The 13,903-nt window shown below is 41.3% G+C and overlaps 1 protein-coding gene across 1 annotated transcript in view; it reads right to left on the bottom strand.

Moving 5' to 3' along the window:
• Positions 1 to 13,903, bottom strand: part of PARP4 (poly(ADP-ribose) polymerase family member 4) — a 123,859-nt gene that overhangs the window by 47,462 nt on the left and 62,494 nt on the right. Inside the window, exons 22-24 of the mRNA XM_043574551.1 lie at positions 4,686 to 4,881; positions 3,616 to 3,683; positions 2,855 to 3,042 (exon numbers count right to left, since the gene is read on the bottom strand). Coding sequence (XP_043430486.1) covers positions 2,855 to 3,042; positions 3,616 to 3,683; positions 4,686 to 4,881 — 452 coding nt within the window. The remainder of the gene's footprint in view (positions 1 to 2,854; positions 3,043 to 3,615; positions 3,684 to 4,685; positions 4,882 to 13,903) is intronic.

Here is a 13,903-nt window from a genome sequence, read left to right as displayed (position 1 = left end):
TAACAGTGTTGATATAGTTCAGAACTCAACAGAGGAAACATTATATGCAGAAGAATTGCTTTTCTGTAGTTGAGGTTAGAGAGACAAAACTCAGGACAGACAGTATGAAACATCTGAAGCTTTGGGTAATTTAGGCTCCCATATATCAGAAAACCTATTTCTCTTTCACAATAGAAAAAAAAAAGCAGAAATTCTTGACTCCTGATTTACCAAAAGAGAGAATAGATGATTCTGAAAAACCTCTGAAAAGTTATCAGAATACTGGTAAAAATATCAACCTGCTTTCAATGAATGTCAGTTACCCAAATTTGATCCCAAAGGCCAAGAACTGGCAAAGAGTTAATAAAGTCTACATCTTCAAATATAATGCACATCTGGGGGCACATGGGTGGCTCAGCAGATAAAACGTCCCACTCTTGATTTTGGCTCAGGTCATGATCTCATGGTTTGTGAGATCAAGCCTCGCATCGGGCTCTGCGCTGACTGTGCAGGGCCTGCTTGGGATTCCCTCTCTCCCTCTCTTTCTGATCCTCCCTGCTCTCTCTCTCTGTCTCTCAAAACAAACAAACAAACAAACATTAAAAAATTATGATGCACAACTAGATAGCCAAAACGATAGGGAAGTGTCTTTCTAGCAAAAATAAGCTTTGCTATTTGAATGACAATGTCGTATTAAATTTCTCTTGATAATAATTCTGTAACTATTAAGAAAGCTTTTCTTAGAGACGTTCCTCCTAAAATAATAAAGAAACAATTATTTTTCAGGAAAAGAACTTAAGAAAGTTATTTATTTCTGAAATATGTCTTAACCTATTTATTAAAGATTGGATTTGTCTTTAGTCTTCAAAATTAATTGGTGGTGACTACAACACCAGTTAGAGAATCCCCCTAAGCTGGAGTTTATTTCTCTTTTACCAATTTCATCAGCTAGTAAGGCTGCTTGGAATCTGTTTTTGCTCCTGCTGTGCGGACCTCAGGGGACAGCTTGTTACAATAGGCAATAGTTCAGTCTCTACTCCTGGAGAACTCACATCTTGCTAGAGTTTGTGAACACAAATGAGTATGAGAAACCTGTAGAAAGATCCTAAAAACCTGACAGAAAATCAGTAAAACTTCCAGCTCCCTCAGGCTGGGTTGTGTGAGAGCACAAAGTCACCTCCCAAAGGAGGTTTGTGCCCACCCACCCCCATCACGGCGTCCTCCCCTACTGCCTTCGTGGCACTTAGGAAAACCCATCTCCCTTTGAGCTTACTGGGTTGTTTGCTGTCTGGCTCCCCATACCCGGCACTGTGGTCCTGCACCAAGGCGCATCTGTCTCATGACAGGCCCTCAGCAAAAAAGGAATCAACGGGGCCTGGTGTCTTCTGCACTGATGTCTGAGCCACGACCCTGGCACTGCCTCTGCCACACGGTCAGGGGAGCAGGGAGGAGGCAGGTCCCTGCAGCGTGTTGCGGCCAGCCCCCTGTGTGTACAGGCACAAGTTACTCAGGTAAAGTCCATTTAGGAGCACTTGCTGGGGAAGTCCACGGGGGGCTGGATAATTTCTTGGCTGGTCTGTGGTGCCCAGCTCTCACATTAGGGAACAGGACTGGAGCTGTGACTGAGGCAGGGCAGACAGAGGAGAAGAGCCCTGTGGGCAGGCAGGTCTGGCTTGGGTACAGGGCCCTCGAAGGGTGTCTAGGGCTCCAGCTCCTGAAAGTCATGGCCGAGGCCTGAGGAGGACCCCGGTCCAGGACAGCAGAGTGGCCCCAGAGAACAGCAACACCCACCTCCACCCCTACCCCTGTGTTGAGGAGCTCTCCCGCTCCATGCACTGCCTCAGAATAGGGAGGCCTGGTGATCATTTCCCAGGATGGTGACTATGTGGGGGAGAGTCCCAGGAGACGAGGGTGCAGGCATGCTCTGTGCAAACACCAGTCTGGCCCTTGGTGTTTTCGTTATGTTTACACCGTACACCTCGGTTTCGTCCAAAACAGCTAACTATAATTGGGGTGGGGGTTCATTCCAACAATGAAGAGGGTCTAGCCTCCAGAGAGAGAGATCTTAAGTCCATTATAGGGTTTGAAAATGCAATTGTGGCAGCCACCACAAAGGTGTGAAGGAGCAAGAGCCTGGGTGGGACCCTCAGCCCTGGTCACAAACCGCCAGGGGTGGGGGTGCGCCCGGCACTTCAGGCTTCTCAGGATAGGCTGGAAATCGGGATTTTTATGTAACATAATAATATCTAACGTTGACTTGGTGTTTGCCGTGTGCCATCTCTGTTCTTAAGACTATTCTTAAGTACTTTTTATGTTTATTTTTTTAATGTTTATTTATTTTTGAGAGAGAGACAGAGACAGAGAGAGACAGAGAGATTGTAAGCTTGGCAGGGAAAGAGAGAGAGAGAGAGGGAGGGAGAGAATCCCAAGTAGGCTCCATACTGTCAGTGTAGAGCCCTACACGGGGCTGGAACTCACAAACAGTGAGATCATGACCTGAACCAAAATCAAGAGTCAGACGCTTAACTGACTGAGCCACCCAGGTGCCCCGTAAGTACTTTTTATATATGAGCTCATTGAATCCTCAGAGTAAATCTATTAAATCTATGACTTTTTCACTATCATCTTCATTTTACACACAAGAGATTTAACAACATGCCCAAGGTCAGAGCTAACAAATGGCCAATTCAGGTATTGAGACCCAGGCAGTCTCAGAGCCCAGAGCTCTACAACTATATGCTAAACAGTTTCTATACACCGTTATCAACTTCAAAACTTCTAGAAATCCTGTGTAGGCCAACAAAAAAAAACCCTGCCCACAGGCTGCCTTCTTCACCCACAGTGTTCACTGTGTCACTAGACCTCCCACACTTACCCAATACCACAGGAGAACAGCCTAGTGTGTTGGACATTTCTTTTCACAAGCTGCAATGTCAGACTCTCATTCTGGAGGTGCCCATCAGATATAAGGAGAATGTTCCGTAACCCTTGAGAAGGGTACAGTAAATTTAAATACCGGAGTGTTTTCCAGAAGTCTGTATTTCCCATGGTAGGTGTAGCAGACTAAAGGAAATGAAGTGAAAGGTTATTTACTACTTTTGGGGTCTATTCACCATTAACTGTCATCATTTACTGAAGCACGTCTCAGTGAGGGTTTAGAGACATTGTCACTGAAAAGATATATTTTTTTCTCAATTATACATTTGTGCAACAACTACACTTATATCCTCTTAGTTTATTTTATGTCACACAGTCACTATAATATTATCAATGGACACTTATTTGACTTTTTTTATGCTTCCCCAGGGTTTGCAGGCATGGACTGAGGAAGCAATTAGTCATTCTCAGCTTGCTCTGTCTTCAGAAATAGAAAAAAAGGAACAGAAGAAAACATTCCAACGCTGTTGCATTTAGGTGATAGGAATGTGGGCAATTTTTTTCTTTCTACCCTTTTTAATTTCCAGTTTTTCTTTAATGAGTTCATATGGCTTTTATTAATAAAAGAGCCCACCAACATACAAAAACTGAAGGACTGGGGGTGTTCCAATAGCGCTCGTGGAGGAAATAAGTCTGGACAGTACTGTTAAACCTTGATAGGAAAAGACCCAAGAGATGAAGGAAGGTCCTTTTACTCACCATAATGAACTCTGTTGGCACATTGTTGCTTGTGATGTACTTAGGATATGAAAATAATTCCTTGTAACCTGTGTGATAAGATTGGCGTGAGGTGTAGCTACGAAATATTCACTTTACTGACCATTAACAATGTTTGATAGTTTTAACATACAAAAAATTCACCACACTATTCCTTTAACTAATAAACTCTAGTGCACTGAAACTATGCACTTTACAATGCAAAGTGTCCTGAATAAAATTACATGTAGACTTCTGTTCTGTAGCAGATTGCTCATGCAAAGTAAGATGTGGGGTGTCACAACAGCACAGGCAGCCTGGCCACGGCAGGGACACGTTCTCCTTCCAGGGCCTTGGTTTTCCCAGGCTTATCTGACCTCCACCCAGCAGCAGCAGACCCTAGCTCCTTCATAAAAGGGTAGGTCTTCTGCTCAATGGGATGGAAAGTAAGAATCATCAGGACCGGACTGCCCCCTCACTCTACTCTGGTTCTTTCTCTCATTCTTGAAATACCTTCTTCTGGTGGCTGACATGTCCCTGGACCCCCACCTGGAGGATGGTATTGCTTTTCCTCTAAAAGGGCTGATCTGATGCTTGCTGAACCCTTATAGATTTTCTACATTGTGCTGATTTCACATGTTCTGCCCATATGCTTGGGACCCTCATACATCTCAACCAAGGGTCTTGCATTTGGTTCAGCTGCTAGGAATACCAGTAGTATTTATAAAGCACTTGATATGTGATAGGCACTGTTTTAAATCCTTTACAGGCATTAGCTCAATCCTTACAACAACACTGTGAGGTAGGAACTATCACCCTTATATTACAGATGAGGAAACTGAGGTATAAAAAGTTCAAGTAATTTGCCCAAGGTGACAGCCAGGGCTAGTAAGTGATAGAGTTGGAATGTGAAGCCAGGGATCTGGCTCCGGTGTTCTGGTTCTTGAACTCCATGCTATGCTACCTCTTACTCCATAGGTGAGGTCAGGGTACTAACAGCCATCAGCTCTACTCATGAGCATGTTCATATTAAGGAGGAAGCACGTTTTGGACTGGGGCCAAAGAGCACTCACCTGTGCCAAACTTGACAATGTTTATCTTTTGCTTCTTTCCCACCAAGGACAGTGCATATAAGGCAATTTGCTTGGCTTGCAAGAATGTCGCACCCTCCATGGAAGCGGAGCAATCAAGACAAATAATCACTTCATTGTTCTCAGCTAGGTCAGGGAGTGCGCTATCGAGGTCTGGTTGAAAAACAAGCATGCAGGCCTAAAAAAAGAAAAAAGGTGCTGGACTGGTGTTTATCTTAAACTGGTCTGGCTTGTTTACATTGGTATAGGCATGCCTTGGAGATATTGTGGGTTCGGTTCCGGAATACCACCATAAAGCAAGTATCACAATAAAGTGAGGTAAATAAAGGTTTTGGTTCCTAGCGCATATAAAGTTATGTTTACACTACAGTGTAGTCTATTAAATGTGCAATTGCCCCGTGTTGGGCTCACTGACAGCAGGGAGCCTGCTTGGGATTTTCTCTCTCTCTCTCTGTCCCACTCACAATCTCTTTCTCTCTCAATCTCTCTCTCTCTCTCAGAAATAAACATTTAAAAAAAAGTTATTTTTTTGCTGCCAAGGGTCCTGCCTCGATGTCAATGGCTGCTGACTGACCAGGATGGTGGCAGCTGAAGGCTGGAGTGGCTGTGGCAATTTCTTAAAATAAGATTAACAATGAAGTTTCCGCATCTATTGACTCTCCCTTCCATGAATGATTTCTCTGTAGCATGTGATGCTCCAGATGTGTAGCTGTGTAGATGTAATGTGTAGCCTGATGGCAGGGCTCGATATCATGACCCCGGGGTCATGAGCTGAGTCAAAATCAAGAGTCAGAGATGCTCAACTGACTGAGCAACCCAGGTGCCCTAATTCTGAGTTAATTTTTGAGTGGTGTAAGATAGCGGCCTAATTTCATTCATTTGCATGTAGATATCCAGTTTTCCCAGCACCAATTATTGAAAGGGCCATCCTTTCCCCGTTGAATATTCTTAGCTCCCTTGTCAAATATTAGTTGACAAAAATGCATGGGTTTATTTCTGGGCTCTTAATTATGTTCCATAGGTCTATGTGTCTGTTTTTACAACAGCATCACACTGTTTTGATTGCTACAGCCTTGCAGTATAGTTGGAAATCAGGAAGTGTGATGCCTCTAGCTTTATTATTCTTCCTCAAGATTGCCTGGGCTATTCAGGGTATTTTGTGGTTCCATCATGAAATATCTTACCATTTGTTTGTGCCTTCTTCAATTTCTTTCATCAGTGTCTTAAGGTTTTCAATGTACGTGTCTTTTACTTCCTTTGGTTAAATTTATTCCTAAGTATTTCCCCCAGGTGTCCCATGGTCTATACTTTTCTTATAGTATCCTACAACTTTTCTGAATTTATTTGTTCTAACAGTGCTTTAGTGGAATTTTTAGGGTTTTTTTATACATGAGATCAAGTTATCTGCAAACACAGACAATTTTACTTTTTTCCTTTCCTATTTGTATGCTTTTCATTTCTTTTTCTTGCCTAATTGTTCTAGCTAGGATTTCCAGTACTACATTGGATAGGAATGGCTAGAGTAGGCACTCTTATTTCTGATTTTAGAGAAAAAGCTCTTAGTTTTTCATCGAGTCTGATGTTAGCTGTGTTTGTAATGCATGGTCTTTATTATGTTGAGGTAACCTTCTATACTCAGTTTGTTCCGAGCTTTCATCATGAAAGGGTGTTGAATTTTTTCAAACCCTTCTTCTGCATCTATTGACAGGATCATATAATTTATTTTATTTTTATTTATTTTTAGTTTTTAAATGTTTATTTTGAGAGAGGGAGAGCAAGCAAGCAGGGGAGGGGCAGAGAGAGAGAGAGAATCCTAAGTAGGCTCTGTGCTGGCAGCATGGAGCCCGACACAGGGCTCAATCCCATGAACTATGAGATCATGACCTGAGCCAAAAGCAAGAGTTGGACGCTTAACCCATTGAGCCACCCAGGCACCCCAATTTTTAAATTACTTTTTAAAAAGGACAATTTTTTTTGAGGTGGGAAGGGGCAGAGGGAGAGGGAGAAAGATAATTCCATGAAGGCCTCAGGCCCAGTGCAGAGCCTGACACAGGGCTCAATCTCATGACCATGAGATCATGACTTGAGCTGAAATCAAGAGATTTCAGACACTTAACTGATTGAGCCATTCAGGCACCCCATTTTTAAATTTTTTATTGATGTGTACTTGACACACAATGTTACATTAGTTTCCAGTGTACAAATAGTAATTTGACAAGTTCATACGTTATGCTATGCTTATCACAAGCATAGCTACCACCTATTATAATGGCATTGACTATATTCTCTATGCTGTTCCTTTTATTCCCATGATTTATTCATTCCACAAGTGGAAGCTTGTATTTTTCTAGCATTCTTTCATTTCAAGAACTCTTTTTACCATTTTTCATAAGTCAGGTCCAGTGGTGATGAATTCCCTTAGCTTTTGTTTGGGGATGTATCTCTCCTTAATTTCTGAAGGACAGTTTTGCTGGGTTTATGCTATATTGTGATTTATAAGACATATATATTTGGTCAACTCATATATATTTTGTCTTTGTCCACTGTTCCTCACACACATCTCCCAAACCCCCTGGGATTTCCGGGTGCCTGGGTGGCTCAGTCCATTAAATATTGACTTCGACTTCAGCTCAGGTCATGATCTCATGGTTTGTGAGTTTGAGCTCAATGTTGGGCTCTGTGCTGACAGCTCAGAGCCTGGAGCCTGCTTTGGATTCTGTGTCTCCCTCTGTCTCTGCCTCTCCCTGCTCACGCTCTGTTTCTCTGTCTCTCAAAAATAAATAAACATTAAAAAAATTTTTTTAATCCAAAACCCTTGGAATTTCCTAAGTGATGAGAGTGATAAAGGTGTCTTTTGTTATGTTAATGAGATGAGTTTTGGATCCCCACCTAAGGAGGGGGGCTGGTTGCTAGGAGAATCAACTATATGATCAGAGAGTTAGAACCTTTAGTCCTGTCCATAGACTCCTGGAAGGGCAGTGAGACTGGAGACTGAATCAATCTCCAATGGCCAATAATTCTTGCCAATCATGCCTATGTGATGAAGCCACCATAAAAACCCAAAAGATGGGCTTCGGACAGCTTTCACATTGGTGAACACATGGAGATGTGGAAGAGTGGCATGCCTGGAGGGAATGGAGGGTCTGTACCCTTTCCCCAGACCTTGCCGATGCTTATCTGCCATCTGGCTGTGCCTGAGTTACATGCCTTTGTAATCAACTGGTGGCCTAGGGAGTAAAATTCCTCTCTGAGTTCTGTGAGTTGCTCTAGCAAGCTAATAAAAACTGAGGAAAGGATTGTGGGAATCTCTGATTTATAGCTAGTTGGTCAAAGTACAGGTAACAACCTGGACTTACATAGTATAGTGGTATGTTGGGAAGCCCCCTACCTGCCTTTGGAACTGGGTCCAGGAACCCAAAAGACAGTATTCTTGGTTGGCAGTTTTTCCTCTCAACGCTTTGAATACATCATCGCACTCCCTCCTGACCTCATGGTTTCTGCAGAAAAATCTGCTGATAGCCCTATGGGAGTTCCATTGTACGTGATGAGCCATTTTTCTCTTGCTGCTTTCAAAAGTCTCCCCCTGTCCTTGATTTTTAATATTTTAATTATAATGTGTTTTAGAGTAATCTTCTTTCAGTGGATCTTGCTTGGGGTCCTCTGAGCTGCCTGAACCTGGTTATTCATCTCTCCCTCAAGATTTAGGAAGATTTTAGCTATTATTTCTTTGAATAATATTTCCACCCCTTTCTCTCCTTTCCTGGGATGCCCATGATGCAAACATTCTTTTGCTTGATAGTGTTCCATAATTCATGTAGGCTTTTTTCACTCATTTTCATTCCTTTTCTTTTTATTCCTTTAATTTCAAATGATCCGTCTTCAAGGTAGTTGATTCTTTCTTCTGCATGATTAAGGGAGTTGGTGAAGCTCTGTCTTGAATTTTTCAGTCTGTCATTGTATTCTTTTTTTTTTTTTTTTTGGTAAGCAGCAGTCACTGTGATTTGTTTTTTTTCTACTGAATCTTTCTTTCTTTCTTTCTTTCTTTCTTTCTTTCTTTCTTTCCTTCTTTCTCTTCTTTCTTTCTTTCTTTCTTTCTTTCTTTCTTTCTTTCTTTTCTTTCTTTCTTTTTCAATATATGAAGTTTATTGTCAAATTGGTTTCCATACAACACCCAGTGCTCATCCCAAAAGGTGCCCTCCTCAATACCCATCACCCACCCTCCCCTCCCTCCCACCCCCATCAACCCTCAGTTTGTTCTCAGTTTTTAAGAGTCTCTTATGCTTTGGCTCTCTCCCACTCTAACCTCTTTTTTTTTTCTTCCCCTCCTCCATGGGTTTCTGTTAAGTTTCTCAGGATCCACATAAGAGTGAAACCATATGGTATCTGTCTTTCTCTGTATGGCTTATTTCACTTAGCATCACACTCTCCAGTTCCATCCACGTTGCTACAAAGGGCCATATTTCGTTCTTTCTCACTGCCATGTAGTACTCCATTGTGTATATAAACCACAATTTCTTTATCCATTCATCAGTTGATGGACATTTAGGCTCTTTCCATAATTTGGCTATTGTTGAGAGTGCTGCTATAAACATTGGGGTACAAGTGCCCCTATGCATCAGTACTCCTATATCCCTTGGGTAAATTCCTAGCAGTGCTATTGCTGGGTCATAGGGTAGGTCTATTTTTAATTTTCTGAGGAACCTCCACACTGCTTTCCAGAGCGGCTGCACCAATTTGCATTCCCACCAACAGTGCAAGAGGGTTCCCGTTTCTCCACATCCTCTCCAGCATCTATAGTCTCCTGATTTGTTCATTTTGGCCACTCTGACTGGCATGAGGTGATATCTGAGTGTGGTTTTGATTTGTATTTCCCTGATGAGGAGCGACATTGAGCATCTTTTCATGTGCCTGTTGGCCATCCAGATGTCTTCTTTAGAGAAGTGTCTATTCATGTTTTCTGCCCATTTCTTCACTGGATTATTTGTTTTTCAGGTGTGGAGTTTGGTGAGCTCTTTATAGATTTTGGATACTAGCCCTTTGTCTGATATGTCATTTGCAAATATCTTTTCCCATTCCGTTGGTTGCCTTTTAGTTTTGTTGATTGTTTCCTTTGCAGTGCAGAAGCTTTTTATCTTCATAAGGTCCCAGTAGTTCATTTTTGCTTTTAATTCCCTTGCCTTTGGGGATGTGTCGAGTAAGAGATTGCTATGGCTGAGGTCAGAGAGGTCTTTTCCTGCTTTCTCCTCTAGGGTTTTGATGGTTTCCTGTCTCACATTCAGGTCCTTTATCCATTTTGAGTTTATTTTTGTGAATGGTGTGAGAAAGTGGTCTAGTTTCAACCTTCTGCATGTTGCTGTCCAGTTCTCCCAGCACCATTTGTTAAAGAGACTGTCTTTTTTCCATTGGATGTTCTTTCCTGCTTTGTCAAAGATGAGTTGGCCATACTTTTGTGGGTCTAGTTCTAGGGTTTCTATTCTATTCCATTGGTCTATGTGTCTGTTTTTGTGCCAATACCATGCTGTCTTGATGATTACAGCTTTGTAGTAGAGGCTAAAGTCTGGGATTGTGATGCCTCCTGCTTTGGTCTTCTTCAAAATTACTTTGGCTATTTGGGGCCTTTTGTGGTTCCATATGAATTTTAGGATTGCTTGTTCTAGTTTCAAGAAGAATGCTGGTGCAATTTTGATTGGGATTGCATTGAATGTGTAGATAGCTTTGGGTAGTATTGACATTTTGACAATATTTATTCTTCCAATCCATGAGCACGGAATGTTTTTCCATTTCTTTATATCTTCTTCAATTTCCTTCATAAGCTTTCTATAGTTTTCAGCATACAGATCTTTTACATCTTTGGTTAGATTTATTCCTAGGTATTTTATGCTTCTTGGTGCAATTGTGAATGGGATCAGTTTCTTTATTTGTCTTTCTGTTGCTTCATTATTAGTGTATGAGAATGCAACTGATTTCTGTACATTGATTTTGTATCCTGCAACTTTGTTAAATTCATGTATCAGTTCTAGCAGACTTCTGGTGGAGTCTATCGGATTTTCCATGTATAATATCATGTCATCTGCAAAAAGTGAAAGCTTAACTTCATCTTTGCCAATTTTGATGCCTTTGATTTCCTTTTGTTGTCTGATTGCTGATGCTAGAACTTCCAGCACTATGTTAAACAACAGCGGTGAGAGTGGGCATCCCTGTCGTGTTCCTGATCTCAGGGAAAAAGCTCTCAGTTTTTCCCCGTTGAGGATGATGTTAGCTGTGGGCTTTTCATAAATGGCTTTTATGATCTTTAAGTATGTTCCTTCTATCCCGACTTTCTCGAGGGTTTTTATTAAGAAAGGTTGCTGAATTTTGTCAAAGGCCTTTTCTGCATCGATTGACAGGATCATATGGTTCTTATCTTTTCTTTTATTAATGTGATGTATCACATTGATTTGCCAATGTTGAACCAGCCCTGCATCCCAGGAATGAATCCCACTTGATCATGGTGAATAATTCTTTTTATATGCTGTTGAATTCGAGTTGATAGTATCTTGTTGAGAATTTTTGCATCCATATTCATCAGGGATATTGGCCTGTAGTTCTCTTTTTTTACTGGGTCTCTGTCTGGTTTAGGAATCAAAGTAATACTGGCTTCATAGAATGAGTCTGGAAGTTTTCCTTCCCTTTCTATTTTTTGGAATAGCTTGAGAAGGATAGGTATTATCTCTGCTTTAAACTTCTGGTAGAACTCCCCTGGGAAGCCATCTGGTCCTGGACTCTTATTTGTTGGGAGATTTTTGATGACTGATTCAATTTCTTCGCTGGTTATGGGTCTGTTCAAGCTTTCTATTTCCTCCTGATTGAGTTTTGGAAGCGTGTGGGTGTTTAGGAATTTGTCCATTTCTTCCAGGTTGTCCAGTTTGTTGGCATATAATTTTTCATAGTATTCCCTGATAATTGCTTGTATCTCTGAGGGATTGGTTGTAATAATTCCATTTTCATTCATGATTTTATCTATTTGGGTCATCTCCCTTTTCTTTTTGAGAAGCCTGGCTAGAGGTTTATCAATTTTGTTTATTGTTTCAAAAAACCAACTCTTGGTTTCGTTGATCTGCTCTACAGTTTTTTTAGATTCTATATTGTTTATTTCTGCTCTGATCTTTATTATTTCTCTTCTTCTGCTGGATTTAGGCTGTCTTTGCTGTTCTGCTTCTATTTCCTTTAGGTGTGCTGTTAGATTTTGTATTTGGGATTTTTCTTGTTTCTTGAGATAGGCCTGGATTGCAATGTATTTTCCTCTCAGGACTGCCTTTGCTGCATCCCAAAGCATTTGGATTGTTGTATTTTCATTTTCGTTTGTTTCCATATATTTTTAAATTTCTTCTCTAATTGCCTGGTTGACCCATTCATTCTTTAGTAGGGTGTTCTTTAACCTCCATGCTTTTGGAGGTTTTCCAGACTTTTTCCTGTGGTTGATTTCAAGCTTCATAGCATTGTGGTCTGAAAGTATGCATGGTATGATTTCAATTCTTGTATACTTATGAAGGGCTGTTTTGTGACCCAGTATATGATCTATCTTGGAGAATGTTCCATGTGCACTCGAGAAGAAAGTATATTCTGTTGCTTTGGGATGCAGAGTTCTAAATATATCTGTCAAGTCCATCTGATCCAATGTATCATTCAGGGCCCTTGTTTCTTTATTGACCGTGTGTCTAGATGATCTATCCATTTCTGTAAGTGGAGTGTTAAAGTCCCCTGCAATTACCACATTCTTATCAATAAGGTTGCTTATGTTTGTGAGTAATTGTTGTATATATTTGGGGGCTCCTGTATTCGGCACATAGACATTTATAATTGTTAGCTCTTCCTGATGGATAGACCCTGTGATTATTATATAATGCCCTTCTTCATCTCTTGTTACAGCCTTTAATATAAACGCTAGTTTGTCTGATATAAGTATGGCTACTCCAGCTTTCTTTTGACTTCCAGTGGCATGATAAATAGTTCTCCATCCCCTCACTCTCAATCTGAAGGTGTCCTCAGGTCTAAAATGAGTCTCTTGTAGACAACAAATAGATGGGTCTTGTTTTTTTTATCCATTCTGATACCCTATGTCTTTTGGTTGGCACATTTAGTCCATTTACATTCAGTGTTATTATAGAAAGATATGGGTTTAGAGTTGTTGTGATGTCTGTAGGTTTCATGCTTGTAGCGATGTCTCTGGTACTTTGTCTCACAGGATCCCCCTTAGGATCTCTTGTAGGGCTGGTTTAGTGGTGACGAATTCCTTCAGTTTTTGTTTGTTTGGGAAGACCTTTATCTCTCCTTATATTCTACGTTTTGTTTTGTTTTTTTTTTTTTTTGGGACAGAGAGAAACAGAGCATGAACGGGGGAGGGGCAGAGAGAGAGGGAGACACAGAATCAGAAACAGGCTCCAGGCTCCGAGCCATCAGCCCAGAGCCTGACGCAGGGCTCGAACTCACAGACCGCGAGATCGCGACCTGGCTGAAGTCGGACGCTTAACCGACTGCGCCACCCAGGCGCCCCTCTCCTTATATTCTAAATGACAGACTTGCTGGATAAAGGATTCTCGGCTGCATATTTTTTCTGTTCATCACATTGAAGATTTCCTGCCATTCCTTTCTGGCCTTCCAAGTTTCAGTAGAGAGATGGGTCACGAGTCTTATAGGTCTCCCTTTATATGTTAGAGCACGTTTATCTCTAGCTGCTTTCAGAAATTTCTCTTTATCCTTGTATTTTGCCAGTTTCACTATGGTACGTCATGCAAAAGATCGATTCAAGTTACGTCTGAAGGGAGTTCTCTGTGCCTCTTGGATTTCAATGCCTTTTTCCTTCCCCAGATGCGGGAAGTTCTCAGCTATTATTTCTTCAAGTACACCTTCAGCACCTTTCCCTCTCTCTTCCTCCTCTGGAAGACCAATTATGCGTAGATTATTTCTCTTTAGTGCATGACTTAGTTCTCTAATTTTCCCCTCATACTCCTGGTTTTTCTATCTCTCTTTTTCTCAGCTTCTTCTTTTTCCATAATTTTATCTTCTAGTTCACCTATTCTCTCCTCTGCCTCTTCAATCTGAGCCGTAGTTGTCGCCATTTTATTTTGCAGCTCATTGATAGCATCTTTTAGCTCCTCCTGGCTGTTCCTTAGTCCCTTGATCTCTATAGCAAGAGATTCTCTGCTGTCCTTTATACTGTT

This window comes from Prionailurus bengalensis, chromosome A1, assembly GCF_016509475.1.
Source record: "Prionailurus bengalensis isolate Pbe53 chromosome A1, Fcat_Pben_1.1_paternal_pri, whole genome shotgun sequence".
Taxonomy (NCBI): Eukaryota; Metazoa; Chordata; class Mammalia; order Carnivora; family Felidae; genus Prionailurus; species Prionailurus bengalensis.
Note: the sequence above shows the minus strand (reverse complement) of the source record. Positions and strands in the feature narration are given on the sequence as shown.